The 24956-nt window shown below is 38.8% G+C and overlaps 1 protein-coding gene across 1 annotated transcript in view; it reads left to right on the top strand.

Annotated features, from left to right (window-relative positions):
- Positions 1–24462, top strand: part of LAMA2 (laminin subunit alpha 2) — a 251425-nt gene extending 226963 nt beyond the window's left edge. Inside the window, exons 53-64 of the mRNA XM_058019923.1 lie at positions 1481–1601; positions 2656–2874; positions 4093–4241; positions 7037–7213; positions 8025–8238; positions 12771–12883; positions 14345–14534; positions 16925–17080; positions 20374–20527; positions 20887–21017; positions 21611–21833; positions 24202–24462. Coding sequence (XP_057875906.1) covers positions 1481–1601; positions 2656–2874; positions 4093–4241; positions 7037–7213; positions 8025–8238; positions 12771–12883; positions 14345–14534; positions 16925–17080; positions 20374–20527; positions 20887–21017; positions 21611–21833; positions 24202–24359 — 2005 coding nt within the window. The 3' untranslated portion in view covers positions 24360–24462. The remainder of the gene's footprint in view (positions 1–1480; positions 1602–2655; positions 2875–4092; positions 4242–7036; positions 7214–8024; positions 8239–12770; positions 12884–14344; positions 14535–16924; positions 17081–20373; positions 20528–20886; positions 21018–21610; positions 21834–24201) is intronic.
- The last annotated feature ends 494 nt before the right edge of the window (positions 24463–24956 follow it).

Here is a 24956-nt window from a genome sequence, read left to right as displayed (position 1 = left end):
CAAAGATTATGGGCTCCAGTGACAATGATAACAGCAAAACTGTTCTTCCACTGGAAGATGAATCTGTAAAGGAACTGGAGAAGAGCTAGGGAAAAAAAAAAGAAAACTGAAAGGTGAACATAGCTACTTGACTGTAACTAAAGCAGCATATGGATCATTTTAGTAAACCAGATGCTTGCTTTAACTTATGCAGAGAGTACTAATTTGCCAGAGAATACATCACGCTTGCTCGGTTGGCTGTAGTGCAAAGAATGGCTTTCAGTGCCAAAACGTGCAGCTGATTAGTATCTGTGCAAATTGGTTTTATTTTGTAATTAATATTCTTCAAAATGTTTTCTTTCCTTCCAGGGAGCTGAAGTGGTTTTTGCGTCCCCTCTTCCCCACCCACCCCAGTTTTAAATCCTTATTTATTTCCCAAATTAATTTTTCTGATTTTGAGCTGTTCATACTATTCAGATACTCTAGTAAACACTCATGGGTAATATTTTTAACGAATTAAATGGTGCTTTTTTTTTTTTTTTTCTTTTTAGATTTACTCTCCATGGTATCAATGGCAGTTTTTTATCTGAAGTGACTTTATAAAGCTTTTTTTCTGACAAGCCTGGTTCAGATGTTACCAGCAGTTATGGTCTCCCTCTGGTGTACCCAGGCTTGGGAAATCGTACTTTTGCAATCAAACATGATAGTTTTGGTCTTATTTCAAAGGGTTTCTTATTTCTTCTCATCAGCCAGCTGATGAGTCAAACATGGAACTTGAATTCCATTACAATATTTTCCTGTTTTGGATGGATAGTTAAATTCTGTAACAAACCCAAGTGCTTTGTTTTGTTTAACTGCCTGAAAAGGTCAGATGTATTGCTGTGTCCTAAGAAAATATGCAGCAATTTTCATAAGAAAGATACTGGAAATATAAATGTCAGTCCACCTGAGTGCATTCCTGAAGCTTGTGGGCAAGAACTTTATTCAAATATTTGTACACTGCTAAAGTTCTTCTTTCATTGGATCTAGCATGCAAAAAGAGGAATGAGAAATGTCTTCCAGTAAAGTCTCTCCTTACTGTTATGATTTCCTAGCTTGCATCTTTCTGCTTTGCCTAAGGAACAACAACTTCCTTATTTCATAGCTCCATTTTTGTGTTTTAACACTAAAGGTGATAATTCTCCTTTATCAAAGGAAAAACACAGAAAACACAACCACCAACCAAAAACCCTTAAAAAAAGAAAGAAATACTTGGGGAAGGGACTGCTGTCAGTTGGAGATGAGATGAACCTCTTGTTTCAACTTTGAGTGATGCAAGGCAGAGTGCAATGTGTGCTGATAGATTGTAGAAGGCAACACCAATTCGAGTGTATGTGTGTAGTTAAAATAAAAATAAAAATCAAGCATCTGTGCAACTGAAAGTGTACATATGTGTGTCTGGCTGACTGTTCTCCCTAAACTCTGCTTTTGAAAACACATTGTGCTTCTAAATGTTTTTTAGGCCTGAAGTGAACTTAGAGAAATACACAGGTTGCCTCAAAGACATTGAAATTTCAAGGACACCATATAACATATTGAGCAGTCCTGACTTTGTTGGTCTAACCAAAGGATGCACACTAGAGGTTAGTCTGATTTCCATGTATTTTGGCCTTAATGGTTATAAATGTTTTCTGGTTTTATGGCATAGTAGATTAATTGTATATGGTATATTTAGTATATAGTATATTCTTTAGATGGGAATCTAACCTAAAAATCCAAACAGTTACATTTCAGAGAAAGAAAGGTAAGTCTGACCAGCAATAGACCAGTTTTTCAGATCCTGCCTTCTTGGAGAGTGTCCCTGGCCACTTGTGATATCCCTGTCCCTAAAAGGGTAGGATTTTCTGAACTGCTTAGCAGTGATTTAGCTTTGTTTCAGCTGACTAAAATGGTAATTACTGACATTAATGAAGATTGGCATGGACAACACTGAAAAAATTAAAAAAAGAAATCTGATGCACATAAAACACAAGGATTTTTTTAAAAATTGTTATTATAAAGTCATTCACTCTATAAAACCTCGGCTATAAATATTTACTGTCATGAGCTGGAAGGCACTGACTTATTATTTGATGACATATTCTACTCTTTAAATTGTGTTAATGGCTACCAGTGTCTGAAGAGTTGGGCCATGTGCAACAAGTGCTTCATTTACGCTTCTGAGTAACCAAGAAGGCAGTGGTGCTTAGGGAAGTAATGAAGATTAATGAAAAGTATTCTCTCAGCACATCTGACAAATAATAGTTTATGTTCATATTGGGGTTTATTACCTATTATATAGATTTAAAAGCAAACTCCAACTGTATTAACTCAATGGAAAATACATATATAAAATAAAAACAGCCTTGAGCAGTTATTTTTAATCCAAGAGGATATATTGACATAAAACTGGAAGTTTGCCTTCCTATAAGACAGGATTTCACAAATACTGCAATGTTGCCAGATGTAAACAGATAATCTAAAAGTGTTTGCAGAACACTTGGAGGAATAAATTCCTAAGTGTTTATTATTACTTTCCATCTTTTCACACTAGTTATATTTACATAGTTTATTATTTTTGTTCAGAGATCTTCCTGTGCATTCATAATGTTGCTTTTAATTCTACTAATGCACTTTCCTGCCCTTTCCTTCCTACAGAACATTCACACAGTCAGCTTCTCCAAGCCAGGTTTTGTGGAACTGCAGCCGGTCTCCTTTGATGTGGGCACAGAAATCAATCTCTCCTTCAGCACCAGGAATGAGTCTGGGATCATCTTGTTTGGCACAAGTGGCACAATTATTCCCCCCAGGAGAAGGCGCAGGCACTCTGCAAGGAAAGCTGCTCCCCTGAAGAGAAAGCGCAGGCAGACAGGACATGTAAGACATTTTAAAAAATCAAGATTAAAGATTAAAAAATATTTTTTAAAAACCCCACAATTCTACTGAACTGCCCGAGTTTGTTTAAAGACACTGACAGATGTTTACGCTTAAGTTAAAATTCAGGTATTTGGAATAAATTATTTCTAGTGTCATCCTTCATCTGATGAGGAATCTAATAGAAGCTCAGAATTGGTTTTTTTTGTCTTGGAGAAATTGTTTCTCTTACAGATTTACAGTCATGTATCCATTGCTTGTTGCTAAGCAGCAGATTTGGTTTTCTATTATATTCCATGTTGCGTTTTTTTAACCAAACCCAAATATTAGAAAATACTGTTTTTCACTTATTTTGAGAACTACTTATGCACTATTAATACTTGGAAACTCTCTCAATCCTATTCATAGAGACATAAATGAGTATCATTCTAATTTCCCTGAGACCAAAAAAAAAAGGTGGTGAACACAGTGAAATTGTTAGAAATTATTCGAGTCTTGATTAAATCTTGATTAAAATCCTGACAGACAGGCACACTGCAGCAGCAATAAACAGATTGTGTTGATGCATTCTTTGTTCAGGACTTCTGGGAAGTGATATTTCATTATTCTCCTTTCTGGCTGCTTTGGAAGAGAGCTCTTGGCGACCTAGAGTAACACGCTCCAGGGGCAGGACATTGTAATGGCTCACCTGGATGACATTGTCTTCAGGTTAGGGGCTCCTTCATCATTTCCCAGCTCTTCAGGTCACAGAGGTGAACATGACCTCTTACTGCTATATTAACTGGAGTTTAGATCCTGAAATCTGCCACAATATGATATTGGTGCTGGAGTAACTACTGGCATGATTTGCCAGCCCTCCAAACACAGAACTCAAGCTGAGATCAATGCACTTCAGGGCTTGATGAGTTTAAGAGCAGGTCCTATAACATCATAAATGAGAAGAATTGTAGGTTAGAAGTCCCCATTCTTCCCTGAAAATAGATAGAGAATTAAATCTTCTGTTGACATTTTCCATCATGACCTCGTCTTATCCCTTCCTCATTATAAAAATGCTGGACTCTGAGCACAGCAGCAGCAGAACTGAAAGAGCAGTGTCTCGTCTATGGTGAGCACATTGACAGCCAGCGTAAGACAATAAAACATACACATTAATGTAAAACTAAGCGAAATCATTTATTTCCAAATATGACTTATCTTTTCACTCCAACGTGCACCTTGCAGGCCTACTACGCGGTGTTCCTGAACCGAGGTCGGCTGGAAGTGCACGTCTCCACTGGGATCCGGGACCCGCACAGGATCACCGTCAGGCCCGAGGCTGGCGACTTCCACGACGGCAGAGCACATTCCATCCGGATGGAGCGAGCTGGAGGGTAACAAACGCCCACAAGTGCTGCAGGCCACACAGCACAGCTAATCCAACAAAGCAAATGTGTTCATGGCTTTGGCAGTCCATGTAAATGCTTCTTCTGAGACAAAAAGTTTCATTCCATCATTATCCAGAAATTCTTAGAAATAAGCTTCTAATAGTCATTATTGTTCTGAAGAGCTGGTTTACATGCTTTTGTAGGCTGCCAGCCTGCTTCTCCAGACTTGTGTTTGCCTGAAATGGCATCTTTAATCTTCTGATTCTTTGCAAATATATTTTATAAAAGGATCTGTGGGTGAGAAATTCTGCCATGGTGCAGTAAATCTCCTTTTCAGGACATGTGGAAAAATATAATTTTCAAAGGGTTCAAATTGCAACAGCACAGCAGCCTGTAGCCTTTTTGAGATGCCATGTGCTGGATACAGTGGTGCCCAGCTAAATGTGGCAAAACAATGAAAACACAGTCCCACTTTTCTTATTGGAAAAGCCATCACAGACCTTCTCAGACCATGTTGTTTTACACTGAATTTCACTCGAATTCCTTTGCCCTTTTTCAGACATTTTAAAACTTTCTTATTACACTTCACCATTCAGAAAGTGATTAGAAACAGCACTACTCCAGTGTGTAGGACTCAGGCAGCCAATAATATTTGTGGCCTGGAATAGTCCTTGTTCCAAGCAGGGTTTATAATGGGCATTTGAACAAATGTATACATTCTCTACAAACATTTGTTGGATTAGTGAACTATGCACAATGTTCTGTGTTGTTAAAAGAAATCAGGAAGAAGATGTGACATCCAACATGTTACAAAAGGCACTTATCCCCTTCACCCTCTTACCCCCACAACAATGAAGCTTTCTTGACCAGCCATTCCTGTCTAGTCCCTGGGTGCCCTTCTGTCCTCTCTGTAGTTTGCTTTCCTTTCTGTATAATTTTCTGACTGAATTTCTATTGTATTGCTAAAAAACCTCTCACAAATAATGCCTCCAGACAGTAAGACTCCTCTACTTCGATGACTAGGTCAAAGTCAAACTGTAAATGCTTTGGGAAAAAATAGTTTTTCAGGAAACGGATTACTGCAATTTGTGATACATTTTGTGTCACTGTGACAGAACACAAATATGCAGATGATAATAAAAAGCTCTAAGCAAAAAAGTAAATTATTTTATGCAGTGCTGTAGCCAGTAAGGTTAGCTTGACCTTATGAGGGTGTATATGAGAGTACATCAAGGCAAAATTGCTGTACAATGCCATCCAGTGATGGTGCTTGTTCAGATGAGACCTCTGTGTTTTCAAAGTAGCTTTGTTACAAAACAAATGCCTGAACTCTGAAGTTTTTGTAGCCTGAAATGTATATGAAAAGACATAAATTATGATGAACTCTTCCTCTGTTCATCATGATCTCAAGCTTTATTTTTTTTAAATGTTTTCTGTGAAAACTCTGCAGAGAGATAATTGTCCACATAATTATGAAAAATGATATTGTTGATGACTAATGTACATCATTGCAGGCTGATTTTGGGTCAAATCAGCTTGGACCCAAAATGCTTATGATGATTAGCCATGGCTAAAACACATCAGCAAAAAGGATAAGTTGAGTCTTCACAATCTGACTTCCCAAACACTTCCTCTGAAGCCAGAGAAGGGAAATGTCCTCTCTGGGACACTTCATGGAACCTAAATTAGTCTTTTTCTCTGAACTGCCTCCAGGGAAATCTCCCTCTTTCTGTTTCCACTGCCAAAGGGTCTGGTAGATATCATAGGGATTGTCCTGAAAGATAAGTCTTTTAATAACTGCTTTCTCTAACCCTTTGAAAAATTAATCACATTTCTTGCTCTGCAGCTTTCCAAACCAAATTAATTCATCCAAAACTATGAGGAAACTGGACAATTTAGACATAGTACAGCACTTAAATAATTCAGGTGCTTAAGTCACTGTCCATTTCTGTCTAGGATGTGTGTAAATAAAAAAAGCCAAGCATTTTGTATTTGAAAACAGGTCTCTTTTCAATAAGCATTTTCAATATGAAGTTTCTTGCATTTGTAATTATAGTTAAGAAAGAATATCAGAGTTCAATATAATTTTGCAGTTGACAAAAGGGAATTTATTTGCCAGAGACAGATTAGTCAGGCAGTGGTGCTGCAGAGGCTCCTACCTTCCTCTTTTCAGCCTTAACAGTAACCATGGGACTGCTTTGTCTTTTGCTTGTGCCATGTGAAATACCCATTGGAATGAATTATAGCACCTGTATTGGTACATTGTGAACAATCAGCAGTTTTCCTCCTCTGCCACCTCCCCCAGAAGAAGCTATGAGATCTTTAAAAAGTGTGCTGTATGTCTGCCATTGATCCTGCAGTCGGAGCAGTCTGGTTGTGCCCCGGCAAGAAGATAATAAGGAAATAGGGAGTCCAAACAAAATGTGACCCCGTGCTGTTCCCATCCTGTTGAGCTCTGGATGATTATATCTACCATCACAGTACAGCCAGCTCAGCCCTTACTGTGTCTGAATTGCCTCACCACAAACCACTTCTTCTTATGCTGCCACAGTCTGACATTATCGCCCCTACACAGCACAGTTTTGCCAGGCTTTGTCAAACAACTACCAAGGAGGCACAGCAGCAGCTGAAACCCTTCTAGTGGTTAATATGCATTTAATGTGAGCTGCCAATTACATAATTTGAGTTGCTCATTGTTACAGCTGGTGTAGGAGTAAATGGGGCTTGCAAGGGGGTGATTTCAATACAAGCAATAACCAGCGTAAAATATATATTTCTTTGCTTTCAAATCTTTTCCACAGGATGTTCAGTGTTCAAGTTGATGAAGACAAAGTCCAGACTCAGAGGTTGCCATCAGACCTGCCCATCTCTGTTAAGAAACTCTTTGTAGGGGGTACATCTTCTCAGTTTCACACTGCACCTCTCAGAAGCATACCACCATTTGAGGGCTGTATATGGAATCTTGTCATTAATGCCACGTAAGTCTCAATGATGCCAAAAAATGTCCAGTTAATGAGATCTGGTTGAACTGCCTTGGAAAGTTTATTGTTGCAACTAATCATACTAGCAGCAAATCCTAGAATATGATCTGTTTTCTTTATATGCCATTCCTTTTTTTTTTTTTTGTCTACAGTATTTGCTCCATAGGCTATGCAATTAATGAGCTGTTTTACAGACAAGCCAACACTGTCTGGTTATCCATGAAATCACAGAATTTCAGCAGTAACACAGCAGTAAGATGTACGTCAGCGATAGGTATTTATGGTGTACTATAACACTTTATTTTAGGTAAGGGTGACTTCCAAGAGAAGTCAAAATTCTGAGAACCACCATGGGAATCAATTTACTTTGTGGAAAGTGCAGTAATCTGGAAAGAGCATTTGAGTAAAAGGAAAGGCAATGGTGAATAAAATAAGACCTCTATAAAAAGTTTCCATCTAGATCTTTCTTTCACATATCTGACGTACCTAAATTAGGATTTTATTGCTCCACATCAGAGTAAATGGCTTCTCTGTAATACCATTGAAGCTACATAGGCCTGTGAAGTTTGCCAAAGAGGATGCCTGTCTCTCTGCACTGACTGTAGGAAGAAAAGCCAATGGTCACTATCACCTCTAGTTTAAGTGTCTTGCTTCTGTAGCTGTACCTACCTGTACAGGGCAGGATAAGTCCTGGCCTTTGTGTCCTGTGAAGTGAAATTACACTGCAGCACATAGTTGTTCTTTATAAATGGGTGATATAAAGGCAGATAAAATAATAACAGACATTGCTCTTCTTGTGTGTTCTCAGCCCCATGGACTTTGCTCAGCCTGTGTCCTTTGAAAATGCGGATATTGGCCGATGTCCCACACTAGAACCAGAAGCTAGGCCAACTGAGGATGAAGATAAACCAACTCGTGCAACAGTTCTGGTCCAGCCTGAACCAGACACTAATGGGGAGAAAGAAGGGCCAAGAATCCTTCCTGCTTCTCCTTCTCCAACACCATCTCCATCATCAGCACTTGTAAGTTTAAATCACTTCAGCCAGATAGAGTCTGAAAAGTTTCTTTTCCCAGGCAGAATTGAAAAGCTACTCATCAAGAATAATGAAGCACTTTGCCACAAAAATAGTGACTATTCAACATGATACTGTAAATGAACACCATGTTGCAGGTCAGTAAAACCTGCAGATAAGGGAAAACAGGCTGCTGTCTTTTGCTTGGATTATCACAACAGTAATTTAAACAACTGTATAGTTTTAGAAATATCTTTGGCTTGCATGCTTAGCCATAAACCCTTACACTTCAGGGTGTAAGCCAAGCAATATTTGCTTGGGGTTGGAAGGGAAATTTTCCCATGGGAAATCCATTTCATTAAGGTATTTCTTGTGCTGGTCTCTGATGCACATGATAGCAGTCATGTCAATGACGTGATGAAGAAAAAGATAAACCAGGAGGCCTATTCAATATGGCAATTCCTCCACTGCTATTTTATAACTTCAGTCAGGAGAATTACAAAATGAAACCCCAGCCGCTGCTAAATTGAGCTCAACTGTTGTTACCAGAAATAAACAGTGAGGTAGTGGCAAGCAGTCTTACACAGCAAAATTTAAGGAAGAAACTCCTTGTCTCACAGGTTTAGTAGTTTTATAAGCTGATGGAACATTTTACTGTTCACAAACATATGTTTACACATCTGAATATTAAAATGAATAATACGTACACCAGAAGATGTTTTTGAGGGGAAAATTATTTGTATTTTGTTAGACCTGAATAAAACTGACAGGTTTATGCAGGCCATATATAGTTTAGTATGAGTGAGGTTTCAAAATGGTGTGAAAAGACTGCGCATTCCCCAGTTAGGAACCTGTTTGCATTATTGGAATTTACACTTCAATAGTAATGAGATGGTTTCAAGAAGAAGCTAAATTCTATTTGAGGTACATGACCACCTTTGTTGGCCGGTATATATGGCACAGCTTTATCTAGAAAGACTTATCAGGCATTACTGAAATCTCCACATCACATGCATGGAAATGGGAGCCTTGGGTTCAATAGCTCCATCTCGGGTATTACCGCGCCCCCAGCCCCGCAGTTACAGACTCCAGCCTCCCAGTGCTCCGGGCAGCGGCTGTGACTCGTTCCCACAAGGTGGAGTCGTTGCAGCGCCAGGGCTCCCATGCAGCTTCTCCGTTTGGAATTCTAAGAAAATTTGCAGTACAGTAAGGCTACTATAGAAAGATAAGGAACCAGGCAACAAGGTAAAAAGGATTATCCAGTTTAATGCTCACTGTTGTGAAGGAATGCAGTTGTTCTTAGAAACAAATCTGTTGTCCTTAAAAACAAATAAAGAAACAAACCACAGAAGAGCATGAAAGAGTAAATGCACACTTCCTAAGACTATGAACACTAACTTTTTAAATAGCAAAATGGAGAGTAATAGATCTACTCATTAATATCAGAAGCTAGTCCCATTCCAACTTGGTGAGTTTTGTATATCACGTATCTAGAGCGGTGATAATTTGAAACAGGAATTTTAAATAAAACACCATTACTCCCCTTCTCTCTTGGAAATACTGAAACTGTTTGAGTATGCTAAAGACTTGAAACTATTTTAAATAAGGCAAGCTTTTGGATAACTGTTACATTCATATTAGTGAGTTCTTCAAAGTATTTTTATGGGGACTGTTGCAAAAAAGTAACTACAGTCTGGTAATGAGATAACACTCATATAAGGTGGCACTTACTACAGTAAATTATACAGAATCTCAGTGCAGAAGGACTGCATATGGAAAATGTACAGCAGAAAAAAGTATTTTCACATAGGAGGCTTGAATAACTTACATGCTCTATTTGAGTACTTTTAGGACCTTTTTTATCTACATGCATCCATCTGCATGTAAAAGGGGAGGGCAGTTGAATCCCAAATGGAGGAAAAACCTACCCTGTACTAAATGCAAGACAAGATCCGTACGTAGGACAGTTGGGAAATACACCAGCCACCAGTCTGCTGCTGCTGCTGCTTTCTGTGAATGCCAGAGTGCTCCTCCACACTGGGTAACTGCTGCTTCTGCCTCACGTTGTTCCCTGCTCCTCAGGGCTCGTTTGCTGCTGACACGAAGAGCGCCAGCCTCCCTTCTGCCTTTGCCTCCATGACGGTACTGCCCGCTTCTGACCCATGCATTTCTGCCCTCTGTTATTAACAGCATCCAGTGAACTGTGGGGACTGCTGCAGTGCTTTTGCTACTAATTGCTTTCTTTGTAATTACTAATACAGCAAATGAGAATATGGAGAACATGTGACAGTCCACCAGTGGCCTTTTCTGCTCTTCGTTTCCACTGCCGTACACACCAAGCTTCTTGACCTACCAATCAAGTCCCTGACATCTTACAAGACTGAAGTAAAGTGCAGCTCAAGAGTTCAGTCTCTCATGTAATGCGGGAGATTATTAAGCGGCCAGGACACATTAAGGCCATTACTCAAAAAGCAAAGCTGAGATATTTTAAAACAGGCTGGTGACCCGTGCTTAGGGCACAATCTGGTGAAAGCTGTAAAGCTGGCTGTCCTTAGATAAAACAAAAGCAGGCACAGGCTTGTGAATAAAATATGGTTTTTTTTAAACATGCCCTACTGGTTTTGTTTTTCCTTTTGCTGACTTTTCATGATGAATGCTTACTATTATAAGTAGTTATTAGCAAACAATCACTGTATGCTATGATTCCAGCCACCATGGTGTGTTGGATACTCTCCCGCACTCCTTGCCCTTTCTTACAGTCACCCTGCTGGAATGAAGAAAAACTGCAGTGTTTGCTGGTGCTGGGGAGCAGCTTGTGTTAGGGTCAGACCCTTTACTAACATATACCAGCCTAGGATTAAATTTTATGTCAGAATATATCCTTTTACCATGTAAAAGTGTGCCAGAGAAAGGTGTGTCTGTATGTATTTTCCAGTTCTTTCCAGTACCAGTTGTTATTCCCTATCTTTAAATTTTAGCAAGCTCAAATGTAACTGAAGGTATTATATGCATGGTATGGTCATTAGCTTAGTTGTTAGACTTCTAGATAAGCCTGTAAAGCTTAAAATAATTCAAAATTTTACCCTGAATTATGGGAATATGATTTATTTTTTCTTTTTGTTGATCACTGGAAGACTGGTATTATACATTCATAACCCTGCTTGGTCCTGGTGAATTTTCCCTGTTTTTTCCCTCCATTGCATATTGCTGTATCAATTGTTCTTGTCATAATGCATGGTGTTCTACTCTGTCATATTCAAACCAGAGCATTTATTATGCAAAACTATATTTTAGAGGTGTTCTATACCGTTGTGAAGATCTTTGTGATGTGTGAAAGCAAAAAATATTACTGAAAAACTGAGTGAGAGAGGGAAATAAATTTCTTCCTTGCAGCTGAAATCTCAGGGCTTAAGTCACTCATGACATTTTCAAACTATTTCAGAGAAAGAACTCTGTCAGCAAGCCACTGCCCCTTATGCTTTGCACGCCCCTGCTGAGTCAGGGCTCAAATAAGAGACTGTCACCAATCCAAAATGATAGCAGCCACAGTGCTTAAAAACAGAGCTTGCAGCTATCAAAGTTTGTTTCTTTCCCAGCGGGATTGTCCGATATTTTGTTGAGTTAGGTTCTATGAGTAGTTTCCTCACAATACTCTCAGTGGGAGGCAAAAGCCAGACATGAGTAGAAACTGGTAATTACCATGGTCTCACATTGCCCCAGACACTCCTATGCAAGAGCTTTAGGATCAGAGATTAAAAGACCTGGTGAAATTAAAACCAGAAAATTGTGGTGGGCAGAAGATATTTTACCTTGCATTGTTGCACCACTTGGAGATTAACAGAAGTGGAATGACAGGGAGGGGTTTGTTTCTTTACAAGCTGGGTAATGTCTCTACATTAGACAGCTGGGGGATTTCAGCAGCTGTTACATCTATCCATCAGTTATTCAGATTCCCTGATTGTTTGTGGGGGCCTTCCAACTGCACAGGGGAAAACAACACCACATTAAGCAAAGAATACAGTTGTAAAACAATAGAAAGACGTAAAATGAAGGACTCATTGACAGCTGCAGGGTCTGAAACTACTTTTAACTCATTATTTTTAAGGTGACTGGATTTCAAGTTGACAACAAAGCATCCCTTTAAAACTTAAATCTTGTTTCATTTCTGTAAGAGAGCATCCTACTGTGTAAAACTCAGTTATGTGAGCTAAGAGTACACTGAACTGCCTGGAAATCACTTAAGATTCTTGTAAATGTCCACTGGTGAAAGCATGAAAGCAGCAATGTTCATATATTACTTTTATTTGCTTTTACAGCTATCTTAATGAGCTCTGCTTTTATACCAAGTTCCTGTCTGGAACTGGTTTATAACTTCAGCTGGTGTGATGAGACATCACCCACTGGAATATTGCAGGGCCAGTCTCTAGACTAGGTACAATAGTCTCAGTCCTGAGCAGCTGGGAGACTCCCAGCACATGCACAGCTGAGACAGACACAAAATATGAAGTTTACACAAAATATGATTGTTGTGTATTTTGCAGGATTCCTGTGCTGCTGACACAGAACCAGCTGTTTTAGAAGGTGGCAGGCAGTTTGGTCTTTCAAGGAACAGCCACATTGCAGTTGCATTTGATGACACCAAAGTGAAGAACAGGTATGTTGTTTGTTTCAGCAATGAGTTTTGATGGAATAGTGTCAAAATAAAATGCCCCTCCTAATTCTCTCAAAGGTATCTCCCAAAACTATGGACATAATCTGAAAAGATCACATGGCAAGACTAATTAATTTCATTAAGCAAACCTAAAAAAGCATTAAGGTATAAAATCTAGGCAATGAAATGCCCACCTAAGTAGCTCTCATGGAAACAATTTACCTCTTTGTTTCTAAAGGTTTGGGCACACACAGATCCCAGACTGGTTTCCTAAAAACCAGAGTAATGGAATCAGGTTGTGTAACTGACTTCAAAGATGGCTTTTTCAGAGAAAAGTTTTTTGTTCAGTAACTGTATAATTTCTTTTAATAAGGATTTTCTTTTCCTTTCCTCCAATAGTTAAGATCAGTCTTGCACAGTAAAAAGGAAAAATGATATTGCTATCCCGAAGTATAACACTATATACATATAGCTGTTGACATGCAAAGGAGTTCCATGAACTGTTTATAAAAATGCAACTTTTTTCAATGGATTTGTGAAGGTAGAATTTGTTAGTTTTTTTTTCTTTTGTTGTTCTGCAGGCACATGGTCATTAACAAATGTGCCATGACACATCACTAAGCAATTTTGCTGCTTATATTTTCCAAATCCATTAGCCCCATGCTTATTTATCCCTATAAAGATGTTGTACCACATATGCTAATTTTAGAAAACTGGGAATGATCCTGGACTGATCATTTTCATGCAATGATTTTTCATTTATATTATCAGCTGCTTTCAGGTACTGACTTTGCAGCTCAGCTTGAGCAAAGTTAGTGATGTGTTGCCAGTGCGACTTTAGCATTAGAAAATCTAAATAATTTCTTCACAGGTTCTTTGCTGTTGAGGAGGTTCTCAACATTACCATTCTGTCCAAGGGGTCATTAGGTTTGCTCAGACACAGCCTCACTTTCTCTTGGGAGAGATCAGAATAAGTGTTTTATATCCTCATTGTAAACTCTTCTGTCTGCATCTTTAAAAGTTTTGCAACCTGTCTTCAGGCAATACAACTCATTAGAAACTCAACATTTGCCAGCTGTCACTACAGCTCTCTCCTCTTTGTGAGCATTATGTGTGTGGATGATGGATAACACTGCTGGAATTTTACAAGTGCTGGGATTTTTTAGCTGCTACAGCTGCAGCTGAGAATTGCATCTGGAAATTCTTTGCCAAGATTGTAGTTTTGTATCTCCATAGCAAAGGAGTTAATGAATGCTCACGTGTCAGGGATCAGATGGGTGTGAAATGTAATTTGCATAAAACCAGTTTATTTTCCTTGAATTCTAATGGACAAGTAAAATTGGCCACTAGCAGTATAAAATTTTTTTAGAAAAGACACAAAAAGGTGAAGCAGATGAATTTGCTTAGAGCCTGACTCCAGGTATCTTTTCCATTTTTACTGTTTCCTGTTTGTTTGATTTCTAGGCTTACAATTGAATTTGAAGTCCGAACAACAGCTGATTCTGGCTTGCTGTTTTATATGGCCCGCATCAACCACGCTGATTTTGCTACAGTTCAGATAAAGAATGGTCTGCCTTACTTCAGTTATGATCTGGGGAGTGGGAACACCAGCACAATGATTTCCAACAAAATAAATGATGGCCAATGGCACCAGGTATAATAGTGTCTAATTCTAAATTATTCTTTGCGGTGGTAAGAGTGAACTTTGTGTTGCCTTGAGATATTTGCAAAATGTAGTCCACACAAGCCAAACTTTACAGCTAGTATTTTCTGGGGAAAAAAGAAAATAATCTAGCAAAAAATTCTGTCAGATGCACTGGTACAGAGAAATTTATCCTTCAGGAAACACATATTTCTGAACATATTTAAAATATGTGCCATGTAATAAGGAACTACAGAAAATGTTCCTTCTTGCTTAATAGGGCTCATGTGAGTATCAGCTCATGATGATGGAATACATCATTAAAACCAGTTTTTTCTACATTAATAATGTCATTGTTAAGGTAGATTGCTGAGAACAAAGAAAAAAGAAGAAGTAACATGTAAGTAAACCTTCCCTGGATTATTAATTCAGTTGGGAATAAATATGATATTCATGAATTTATTTGGCAGCACCTTCTGTGACTTTATGAGGGAACATTATATGCAATGCCTGTGGCACTTGGATGCTAAGAGAAGGAATGATATCACAGCTATGAAATTTAATATTTACTGGGCCAAGGACAACAGACATACAGTATATTCATTAGGTGACATGCTGGAAGGCACCATTCAAGACAGAGAAGCAAAGTATACATGTAACTGTGGGTTGAATTTATATGCCATATTTTACATTGAATTTTGTACAGATATTTAGAAATTCATCATCCACATCTCATCCCTAAATGATGAAAAAATCTCATTGCATTTACTCTTAGGTTTTATTTTCCTCATCTCCACTCTGTTCTCCAGGAATTTTACTTTCACAAAATGAAAGTAAAATTACTTTTACTTTTTACTTTCAGTCATGAACTTTTTGATAATAGCAACTCCTCCTAAACCAAGGTATTTCATAAAGGGAAAAAATGAAGTTGTAGTAATCATTTATCTCTTTCATATAATGCCTGGAAGCACTGGCAGCAGACCAAGGCCCCATTCTGCTACTCCCTCTGAAGATACAGAAGAGATGCTTTTGCTTCTTTAGCCATTTTCTCTTTATTCTAAGAGAACTAAGTGGAGCATATATTTCTTAATGGAAAATTGTGCTCTTTGGGCATACAGCTTGACACTCCACAAGAGAGGGCCCCTTTTTGTAGATCCTGTTTCTGTAGCAGAGAATGGAAACAAAGTCACAGTTCCCAAAAAGAAAAAAAAATTGAGAAGGAGGGAAGGCAACACTTTTAGGAAAAGGCCACAGTCTTTGTGTGTGGTAAAGCAGAGGCTTCTCCTTAAAATAATCCTTTAGTGACAGCCTTTTCTCCATTTGGAATGATTTAGGTTAAAAACATTTCCATCAGTCCTACAGAAGTCCTGCTCTCTGTTTAGGTCCTCTGATTCCCAGTCTGTTCCCAGTTCCTGTCTCACCCTCCTAATCCTCCTCCTGCCCAAGGTGTAGTTATCCATCTCAAATTTGCAGTTGCCTGTAAACACCAAGTTCAGGCCCTCACCTTCAGGCCACCCTTGTCAGTGTTCAGTCATTCCCACTGCATGACAGATACGCTGCCACACTGGAGCAGAAGCAGCCACGTTAAAGAAGAGCCAAAAAGTGCTGTTTGTCTCTCTTTGCTATTCTGGTGAGCCAACTACTACACTGTTTAGGAATCTGCTAACATGCATGATGCATTTTGCATGTATTCATTTTTATGCAGAACCATTATTATACTGAGTGGTAGAGATTTCAATATAAAATTTTACACAGACATTGGCCTAGAATTTCCTCAGCTCTTCAGCATCTGCACTCCCTCCATGCAATTCACAGTCCAATTGTCTGAATAGAAGCCATAATACCAACAGAACATAGTTGGTATTGTGTTTACTGTAGCATGAACCATGATCTGAGGCATGTCCAAGCTAGTGGAATCATAAACTCAATATTTTCTGCAAACGTGTGCTGCTATAAAGATTTGCAACCAGTGCCATAACATTCAGCATTTATTCTGAAGTACTTATCTATTCTCAGTACTTAAAATTGCTGTCTGATTCCAGGAAAAAAAATACTGTGCTGTCCCTATTATAACATAACAATGAAGCATTTTAAAGGCATCTCAAGTCTTTTCAGTAATTCTAGTAAATCATTTTCATGATGCCTCCTGACCCAGATGCAAGTAAACCACAGTCAGATGTTGGCACAAAACCTTGCTCAGGAGCTTTGTTCCATAAATATTATCCATAGCTGCTGCTGTGCTACTTCTGTAACCACTCTTACTGCTTTCTTGTGAATTGTTGTATATTTTGGATGGTAACAGTAGTTACAATCAGAAAGTGCTTGGTTGTAATTCCTGTAATTACAGGAATTGTAATTGGTTGTGATATCTGTAATTGTATCACATTTTTGTGTCTTTCTAGATAAAAGTAAGTCGAGTGAAGCAAGAAGGAAACCTCATAGTAGATGGTGTTTCTAACGGGACTGTGAGCCCCAAGAAGGCTGATATACTGGATGTTGTAGGAATGCTCTATGTGGGAGGATTGCCCATTAACTACACAACCAGGAGAATTGGTCCGGTAAGCAAATTTGTTTAAGTTATCTCACATGCTTTAAGTGTGTCCTGATTGCTGCAAATGTCTCCCCAGTTTTGTTCTGTCTTGCTTTTCCCTCAGACTGCTCAAGGATATGGAGTAAATGGACCTTAGTGGAGGTGAACAACATTCTGTCAGTGGAATTATCTGACTCAGAATCCAATTAACGCAGAAACAAACAAAAAAAAAAAAAAAGAAATAGCAGAGTTACTAGAGTTATTTACTATTTTGGAAAAGCAGTAAAGAAAGAAAAAGAAAGCTCCATACACTTGTATCCACTTGGATCACTGCATAGCTAGAGTATAGGTTCCTGAGTACCACTTGCCCTTTCTCTTGGCTGTAATTAATCTAGCAGCAAATGCTAAGAAACAGTGAAAGGATCTCCTACAAGGAGCAGCAGAAGCCAAAATTACCCTGGACAAAGTACCCAGTATACTGCTGCTTACTCTAATAATCCCTTTTGTGTTGCTATTACTAAAAGAGGAGAGAGTGTGTTTTGGAGGAGGGCTATGCAAATTCTGTTGTCCTCTTTCTGTTTCCAAATTAAATGTGCATATATAAATTTATCACTGTTTTAGTTCAAATGCCTGGCTTCCATGCTAATGTGCAAGATGACAGAGCACCCAGAGAAATAAATATAATTTTGTCCTAAATTTTTTAGGGCTAACTAGGAACACTGTATTCTGTCATCCAGACCATTTACTGCATCTGTCTGCATGACTCCATGCCAGTCATCTCACTGATGCCCTTCCAACCTCCCAAGATAAACCAGTATCAGAATGGGAGAAAAACCTCTTCCATGCTTTCTTTTGCTCTCTGAGAAGATGGTTCTTTCAAAGCAGAAGCCAGAATCTGAATGAATTTAATTACTGTAAAGAACAAATTCGGCATCTAGCATGGCACAATTCAGACACACAAAAATGGAATGTCATTAGGAACTGTGTCTGGGTTCATCCTTGGTAGGTACAGAGAATCCATGAAGAGCAGACAAAGCACAAAACTGGTAAGGAAACAGTCTCCCAAAGAAGCTGCACATGAGTAAATACCATTATACCAAGATGTTTAGGGAATGGAAAATACAATTTTCCAATGTCCAATACCATTATGGACAGGCAAGAGTTCCCTTCTTTCAGTGAACAAAATAAATACAGAAAAGGAATTCCTAGGTCCTTCTTAAGTCCATGTATTGACTCATGCATAGGCAATGAAGGGGATGAGTAACTACTCTACATATTAGAGTTGTATTCCATAAAGACATGTAAGATCATGTTTTTTAGTAAATAATTGATTGTGCAGAGAGCCCAAATTGAGGCAAATCTAAATTATTAGGATTTACCAAGCCAGATCTGAGGCACTGAAAACCAAAAGCAATTCTTTACCCACAACATATAATTCCTAGTAGTATCAATTTATGGTCTTTGAAATATATCTGCAATTTACAGATACTAATCTAAGGAGAAAGATCACACTGTGTCCTTACCTGGTGCTATTTGCCAGAGGTAATGGAGGGAACCCATGCAGATAAATGGTTCAGTCTGGCAAAAACAGTCATGTTAGGTCCTGACCGTCTTGTTTTATTTGAAGTCACAGCTTCATTAAAATCCCAGTGCTTTGGGATTTAAATGAAGCTGTGACTTCAAATGTGTAAAAAAAGATGCTTGCCTTCCAGTCATGCTCAGTAAAATACACTGCAGTGTGTAAGACTGTTGGGTTGCAGCTTCATGTAGAGGCTCTGAAGCAAACCAAGTTGAAAGGATGCGTTACCTTAGTCAGGGCTTGCTTCTCTACACACATTAGTCCTTTCAGACAGTAATCTATTATGTAACCATGATGGGTTGGCTTCCTTTTCAGTGTAGAAGACTAATACCCACCTGTGGAACTTCAGCAGATGTCACATTTTGAGCACTCAAAACTTTGCTTTCAGCAAAAGAGGTCCTATTACAGTTTCCACACTAAAGTATAACCAGATTTGCTTTTCCATAGGGAAGAGAAAATTGTAAAGTTAGAGAATGTTATCAAATCATCTACAAATTCTTGCAGAGAAAGTTTGTTTTGTTTTCTTGCATTTCTCTTTTCTGATAACAAGATTTTTTGATCTGGAGATGACTTACTTAAAAATTACAAGAAGGACTACTTATGAAAAATCTGACAGAAAGCATTGTTCAGCTCAGAACTGAATTTATTCACTGATATTGCTCAAGTTCTCATGAAAATATTGTACAGGTGTATTTAGCTGTAATAAGCTGTACAATTTCACAGTACATGCAGCTTTGATTTACAAGAAAATAAATTCTTGGAAATTCTTTCCAATTACAGGTCAGAATGTTGTTAGAGGGGGTAGTGGGCAGAGTCAAGACTTCTCTCTGCAGGTGTGCCTTTGTCCTTTTTGTATTTGTTTGTATTTCTAGGCTGAATTTTATACACTGATGTTTATTTTCCTCCTTTCTTCTGCACTGCTTATTAATATATCTTCTTTTTCTTCCTCCAAGTACATGATGTATCATTTTCCTCTGTCTCACTGGTATCAGGATAGATTTTCCTAAGTCTTTAAGTCAAAGATCAAAGCCTCTGTCTGAATCTGAGAACCAAAATGCAGCTTATGCTGACCTTGGAGAGAAGAAGTGAGGGCGGGTTCTGGAGGAGACGCCAGTGGATTTCAGAGGTCCCACTGGGATGCCCTGCTCACACCCAGAAAAACCCCTGCCCCAGGCAGATGGTGGGTAATCAAACCACTGTTCTGAGTGTGCCCAGCACAGGGGAGCCAGGCTGGAGCTGCAGTTTGCTGCCCTGCACTGGAGCCTCCATGGACATGAGCACATTCCCTGCCTCCACCTGCCTCTCTGGCCAGCTGAGGAGCCCTCATCACCGCAGTCATCAGACTAAGTGCAGTCAATTATGTCAACCTTCACACAGGGGCTTTGTTCATTTTAGTAGTGATGTTACCTAGTCAATTAAAAAGGCAAAGTACAGGCCATTAAATTCCTGCATTGCTGATGTAATTTGCTATGTTTCATTATGTGGTGTATTATTTTATGTCCTTTCCAGTAAGCCAAATAGATGTGACTCAGATCACATCCCTGAAAAGTAATGTAATTCATCTTCAGTATGATTAAGAATAGATTCCAATTACAGTCAGATATTAAGGATTAGCCATGTAAAATTCAAGTTTTATTCAGCTCCATAAATCCAGCAGAGAAGCAGAGAAAATGCACTCATTGATTGCATGTTTTAGGCTTTCTTCTCATAGTTTTACATTTTGTTTGAAATATTGACTGCAGGTCCTCCATAGCATTGATGGCTGCATCAGGAATTTTAAAATGACAGAATCACCTGTTGACCTGAATAATCCAACTTCCATCTTCAATGTTGGAAAATGCTTTGTCACTGCACAGAAGGGAACGTACTTTGATGGAACAGGCTTTGCCAAAACAGGTAATGAACAACAATTCTGGTGATAGCCGAAGAACAGAGAAAGGGGAGGTTCTGCTTTCAAAAACTCCCAGTGTTACCTAACTCCTGTTGGCTGGAGGCAAAGTGAGACCAGGACTTCAAACTCTTGCTGATCATTTTTACTTATCCTGCCTGAGGAGAAATGATGTGACTTCCTAGCAAGGCCTTGCACCAAGCACAATTCCATAAAAGTTATTTACAGGTTTCACATGAAATGGAGTGCATTAACAATGCCAAGTTAGTTACTTTGCCTTACACTCAGCACAATGTGTGATGATTATTAGGAATAATTTATTAGATGCTTATATTCCTTTTATTGTGCTTCCCCTTTTCTCTCCAAGTTGGTGCATACAGAGTGGGAACAGATCTGCTCGTGGAATTTGAATTCCGTACAACACGAAGGAACGGTGTTCTCTTAGGAGTCAGCAGCCAGAAAATGGATGGGCTTGGCATTGAATTAGTAGGTGGAAAAGTGAGTAGCAAAGCCATTTTGTTTCTTCAAACAATGCCTAGATAGCATTGGTCGTTTAAATGCAAGGTCACTATCCCAATCTCAAGATGTCTCAAACGATAACAGGGCTCTTAAAGGAGAGCCACACTTGCAGCTTTCCATACATCTAGAGGATTTCACACTTTTAAAAGATATTTTAAAATATTCTGTAATACTTGAGTCTCCTAAAACTACAATCAGGTCTTAAATTAGTGACTACATAAGAAGTTTTGATGAAAAGCTTTGTCATTAATAATGCTGGTTTCTCTTGGATATCTTTTGATTCACAGTCTGGAAAACCAGTCATTATTCTGTCGCTATAAAGATTTTAGAAGGGTGTAAAACACCCTAAAACTAAGACCAAAAAAAAAGAGAAAATTACAACTTAGACAGCAATTTTGCATATTTCCACTTGTGTTAACTCAATGATAGAACCCAGATCCCAGAGGGACAGCAATCCACATAGTCTTTGGTGTGTACAGTCAAACCATGTTGTCTTTAAAAAAACCAAACAAGCTAACAGAAACAACTGAACTGTTTTGTAAACTTGCTGATGCCCATGCCGTGCTTTTCAGGTGATGTTTCACGTTGACAATGGGGCAGGCCGATTCTCTGCTGTCTATGAGCCTGATGCACCGGGCAGTTTGTGTGATGGGCAGTGGCACAAGGTCCTTGCAAACAAGATCAAACACCGCTTGGAGCTGGCTGTGGATGGCCGACAGGTGGAGACCGACAGCCCAAACAGGGCCTCGACCTCGGCAGACACCAACGACCCTCTCTTTGTTGGGGGCTATCCTGGTGAGCATGCGACACACAAATTGTGCTTTACTTAGCCTCCAATTATAATGGCTTAAATGTAAGTAGGACTAGTATGCAAAAGATGATTGATAAGACAGGTTGAGTTTGTATCAGTTGGCATGAATGCTCATTTCTGCATTCAGCTGCATTTCAGAACAAGAAGTTCTGCAACAAGAGACTTACAGATACCCCTGCCCCATTTCAAATGTAGGCACTGTCACAGGGGATCAGGCAGATTTTCTGCCTTCTGCTGCTCACACACGCACAGCCTCCCTCTAAAAACTTTCTGTTTAGCAATAGCATAATAGTTATGTTGCAGTAGCAACAGCATTTGGCATATTTAAATTTAACTTAGAAACAGCAAATTTTACCCAAAGAATGTGTATATGCCCTTGAGGTGGCAGGGTAGTGTATGTGTAAATCACCCTGTAAGACCTAAAGAACTGAGTAATAAAAGCAAGAGCATGCACAGAGAGGTAAGAAGACTATCTCTTTCTAATTAATGCCTTTGCTTGTGGTCTGCTGGGTTTTAAAGGAAAAAACTCCATAATCTATGTTTCCTAATCAGTATTCTGGAAGCCCTCAAGAGAACTTGTTTTATGCAGAGGTAATTGAACAGTATCGAGAATTGGGCTGAGGTCTGTAGCTGGCTTCCTCTTCCACTAAGCTGATAATGAATGCTAGTATTCATCTCTTCATAGACAGTCAATAAATTCTCTAACAGCAGTTTACTTTCTGAAATTACAGTTAATATGTTTGCAAAGTACCGGTTTTGTTGCATTTGTAATAAATATTCCCTCTAGCTCGCAAACCAAAACAAAAAAGCAAAGTATGTTTGCAGTATGTGTCTGCTCCAGTGCATGCTGAGGTCAATGGCAAGACACCTCTGAGTTAGATAATTCCTAAATTATTTTCTGGAAGTTGTTTTTTCACCCATTCTAATGTGTGATACAGTGCATCTAAAAAGCCTTCTCTCTCAAGCTTTGGAACATTTGAAAAATTGTCCTTGGTACTGACATATGAGAATTGAACTTGAGTCACAATGACTATCAATAAAAGCCAACAACATTGTGCCAGAAGGAAAACAGCTTTGTGGCAGTGTTTTTATAACAAAACAAGATTCTAGCATAGGGGCCAGCACTGAAGAAACAGTGCAGATGGAGTTACTGTCTGGCTCTGGACTGCATGTCCAGAGGAGAGACACAAATCACAGTAACACTGCTATCTGTACAAAACAAACCTACATTTACCTCATGTGGAGGGGATATTCGTGAGTTCAGCCACATGGCAAGTTATGAAATTATTTAATAAACCTACTGCATGTGTAAACACTTCACTTTTCTTTTGCTGCTTAGTCTGGCTCACCCAGGATTTGTTTTAACATTCCCAATACCTAGACAGCCACATCACAAATTAGAAGCACAGTACCATGGGATTTTGTAAAATTAGTATTTGTAGTATCTAGTCCCCTTGAAGCTGCATAAATAGAGCAAAACAGTTGTAAATCAGCTAGAATTAACTGATGGAGAATTTTCTATGTAGTGAAAATTTTCACCACCATAGTGTGGACAAGAATAGAGATTCCTGGGTACCCATAAAAGCTAGCATTCATCTGCTGGTATCACTCTTCCCCATGCAAGGGGAGACAGATGGATTCAGCCATCTTAACCTCTGTGAAACAAAATAATGCTGTGGCCAGACAGTCTCTACAAGTGTAAAGTTACTTCTGCAACTCACTTGGAAGAACACTGAGAAACAAGTTGAGCCACAAATTTCAAGCAGTTTAGAGAAATATTTCCAGCTTCCCAATCAAACCACCCTCACTTCCATCCCCTCCTTCATTAGTGGAAAAGATACACTCCAACTCCTGGTTTTACTATCAACAAGGGAAAAAAAGAATACTTGAAGACTATCGAAACCAGTCTGTAAATGACATCTGAAATCCATCCTGAGGAACTGGCTGGTTTGTGATGTTAGGACTGAGAATTGCATCCACTTTGGCATATTTTTCCCCTCTATTATTCTGTGGATAAACAGCTTGAGAAGTTGAATACCTGCAGAGCATCACATGTGTATTGTACACGATTTGTAGGTGGCAAGCTGCATACATGGGTTACAATGGCAGTTTATATGTGTTCAGATCCTGCCACTTTCATAGTAGGATAGAAAAAGAAGTCTGGATTGCTATCCAACATAAGCATTCATCACATTTGCTCATAATGCTTGTAATTTTTAAATAATGAATATATGCAGGAAATAAAACATTCATATATTGCTGGGGGCATCTCTTCTCATGCAAGACACTCAAAGAACAAAATTAAGTATCAAGTCTAACATAATTCCTTTCTAATTTTTTTCCCTCCTTCAGATGGTGTGACCCAGTTTGGGCTGACGACTAATATCCGCTTTAAAGGATGTATTCGATTCCTAAAGCTCACCAAGGGTACTGCAAAACCTCAAGAGATTAACTTTAGCAAAGCTTTGGAGCTGAAGGGTGTCCAGCCACTGTCATGCCCTGCAGACTGATGGTCACTCAGCCAGTATGGGTCTGTTTATATAAGCACCTCAGATTACAAAAAAAATAAATCTATATCTACATTGCATTAATAATAAAATGTCTTTATGCAAGTATTTGAGTAGTGTTTGTGGTATATTCCAGTGGCTCTTTCAGTGTATCTCCCAGGAATGCATGAACTATTCCCTTCCCCCATCTCCTTCATTAAGAGAGTAACACAGTAATTTTTATCTATCTCTTTCCTTATAGCTTGAAATGGAAATATTTCATCTTTCTTGTGATGAGTGAAACCATATGTTATGCAGGTTGTTCCTTTTCTGTGGAACACAGGATCACAAAATATCTCAAGTTTGAAGGGAAGCATAAGGATCACCAAGTCCAACTCTCTGAAATGCTCACTAAATGCTTTTAGTGAGGTAGATCACTGAACTTGTATTCCTTTACAAGTCTAAATACCATGCACTTGTGGGCATGCACAACCTTATCCTTCACAGGCATATCAACTTGCTTCAAAAAATTATGCTTTGGTCACACCCAAGAGCTTTTATTGAATCTTTCTGATCATAGTATTTCCCATGAAGTTTCACTGAGAAATTAAATGTGGTCTA

The sequence above is a fragment of the Melospiza georgiana genome, chromosome 3 (genome assembly GCF_028018845.1).
Source record: "Melospiza georgiana isolate bMelGeo1 chromosome 3, bMelGeo1.pri, whole genome shotgun sequence".
NCBI lineage: Eukaryota > Metazoa > Chordata > Aves > Passeriformes > Passerellidae > Melospiza > Melospiza georgiana.
Note: the sequence above shows the minus strand (reverse complement) of the source record. Positions and strands in the feature narration are given on the sequence as shown.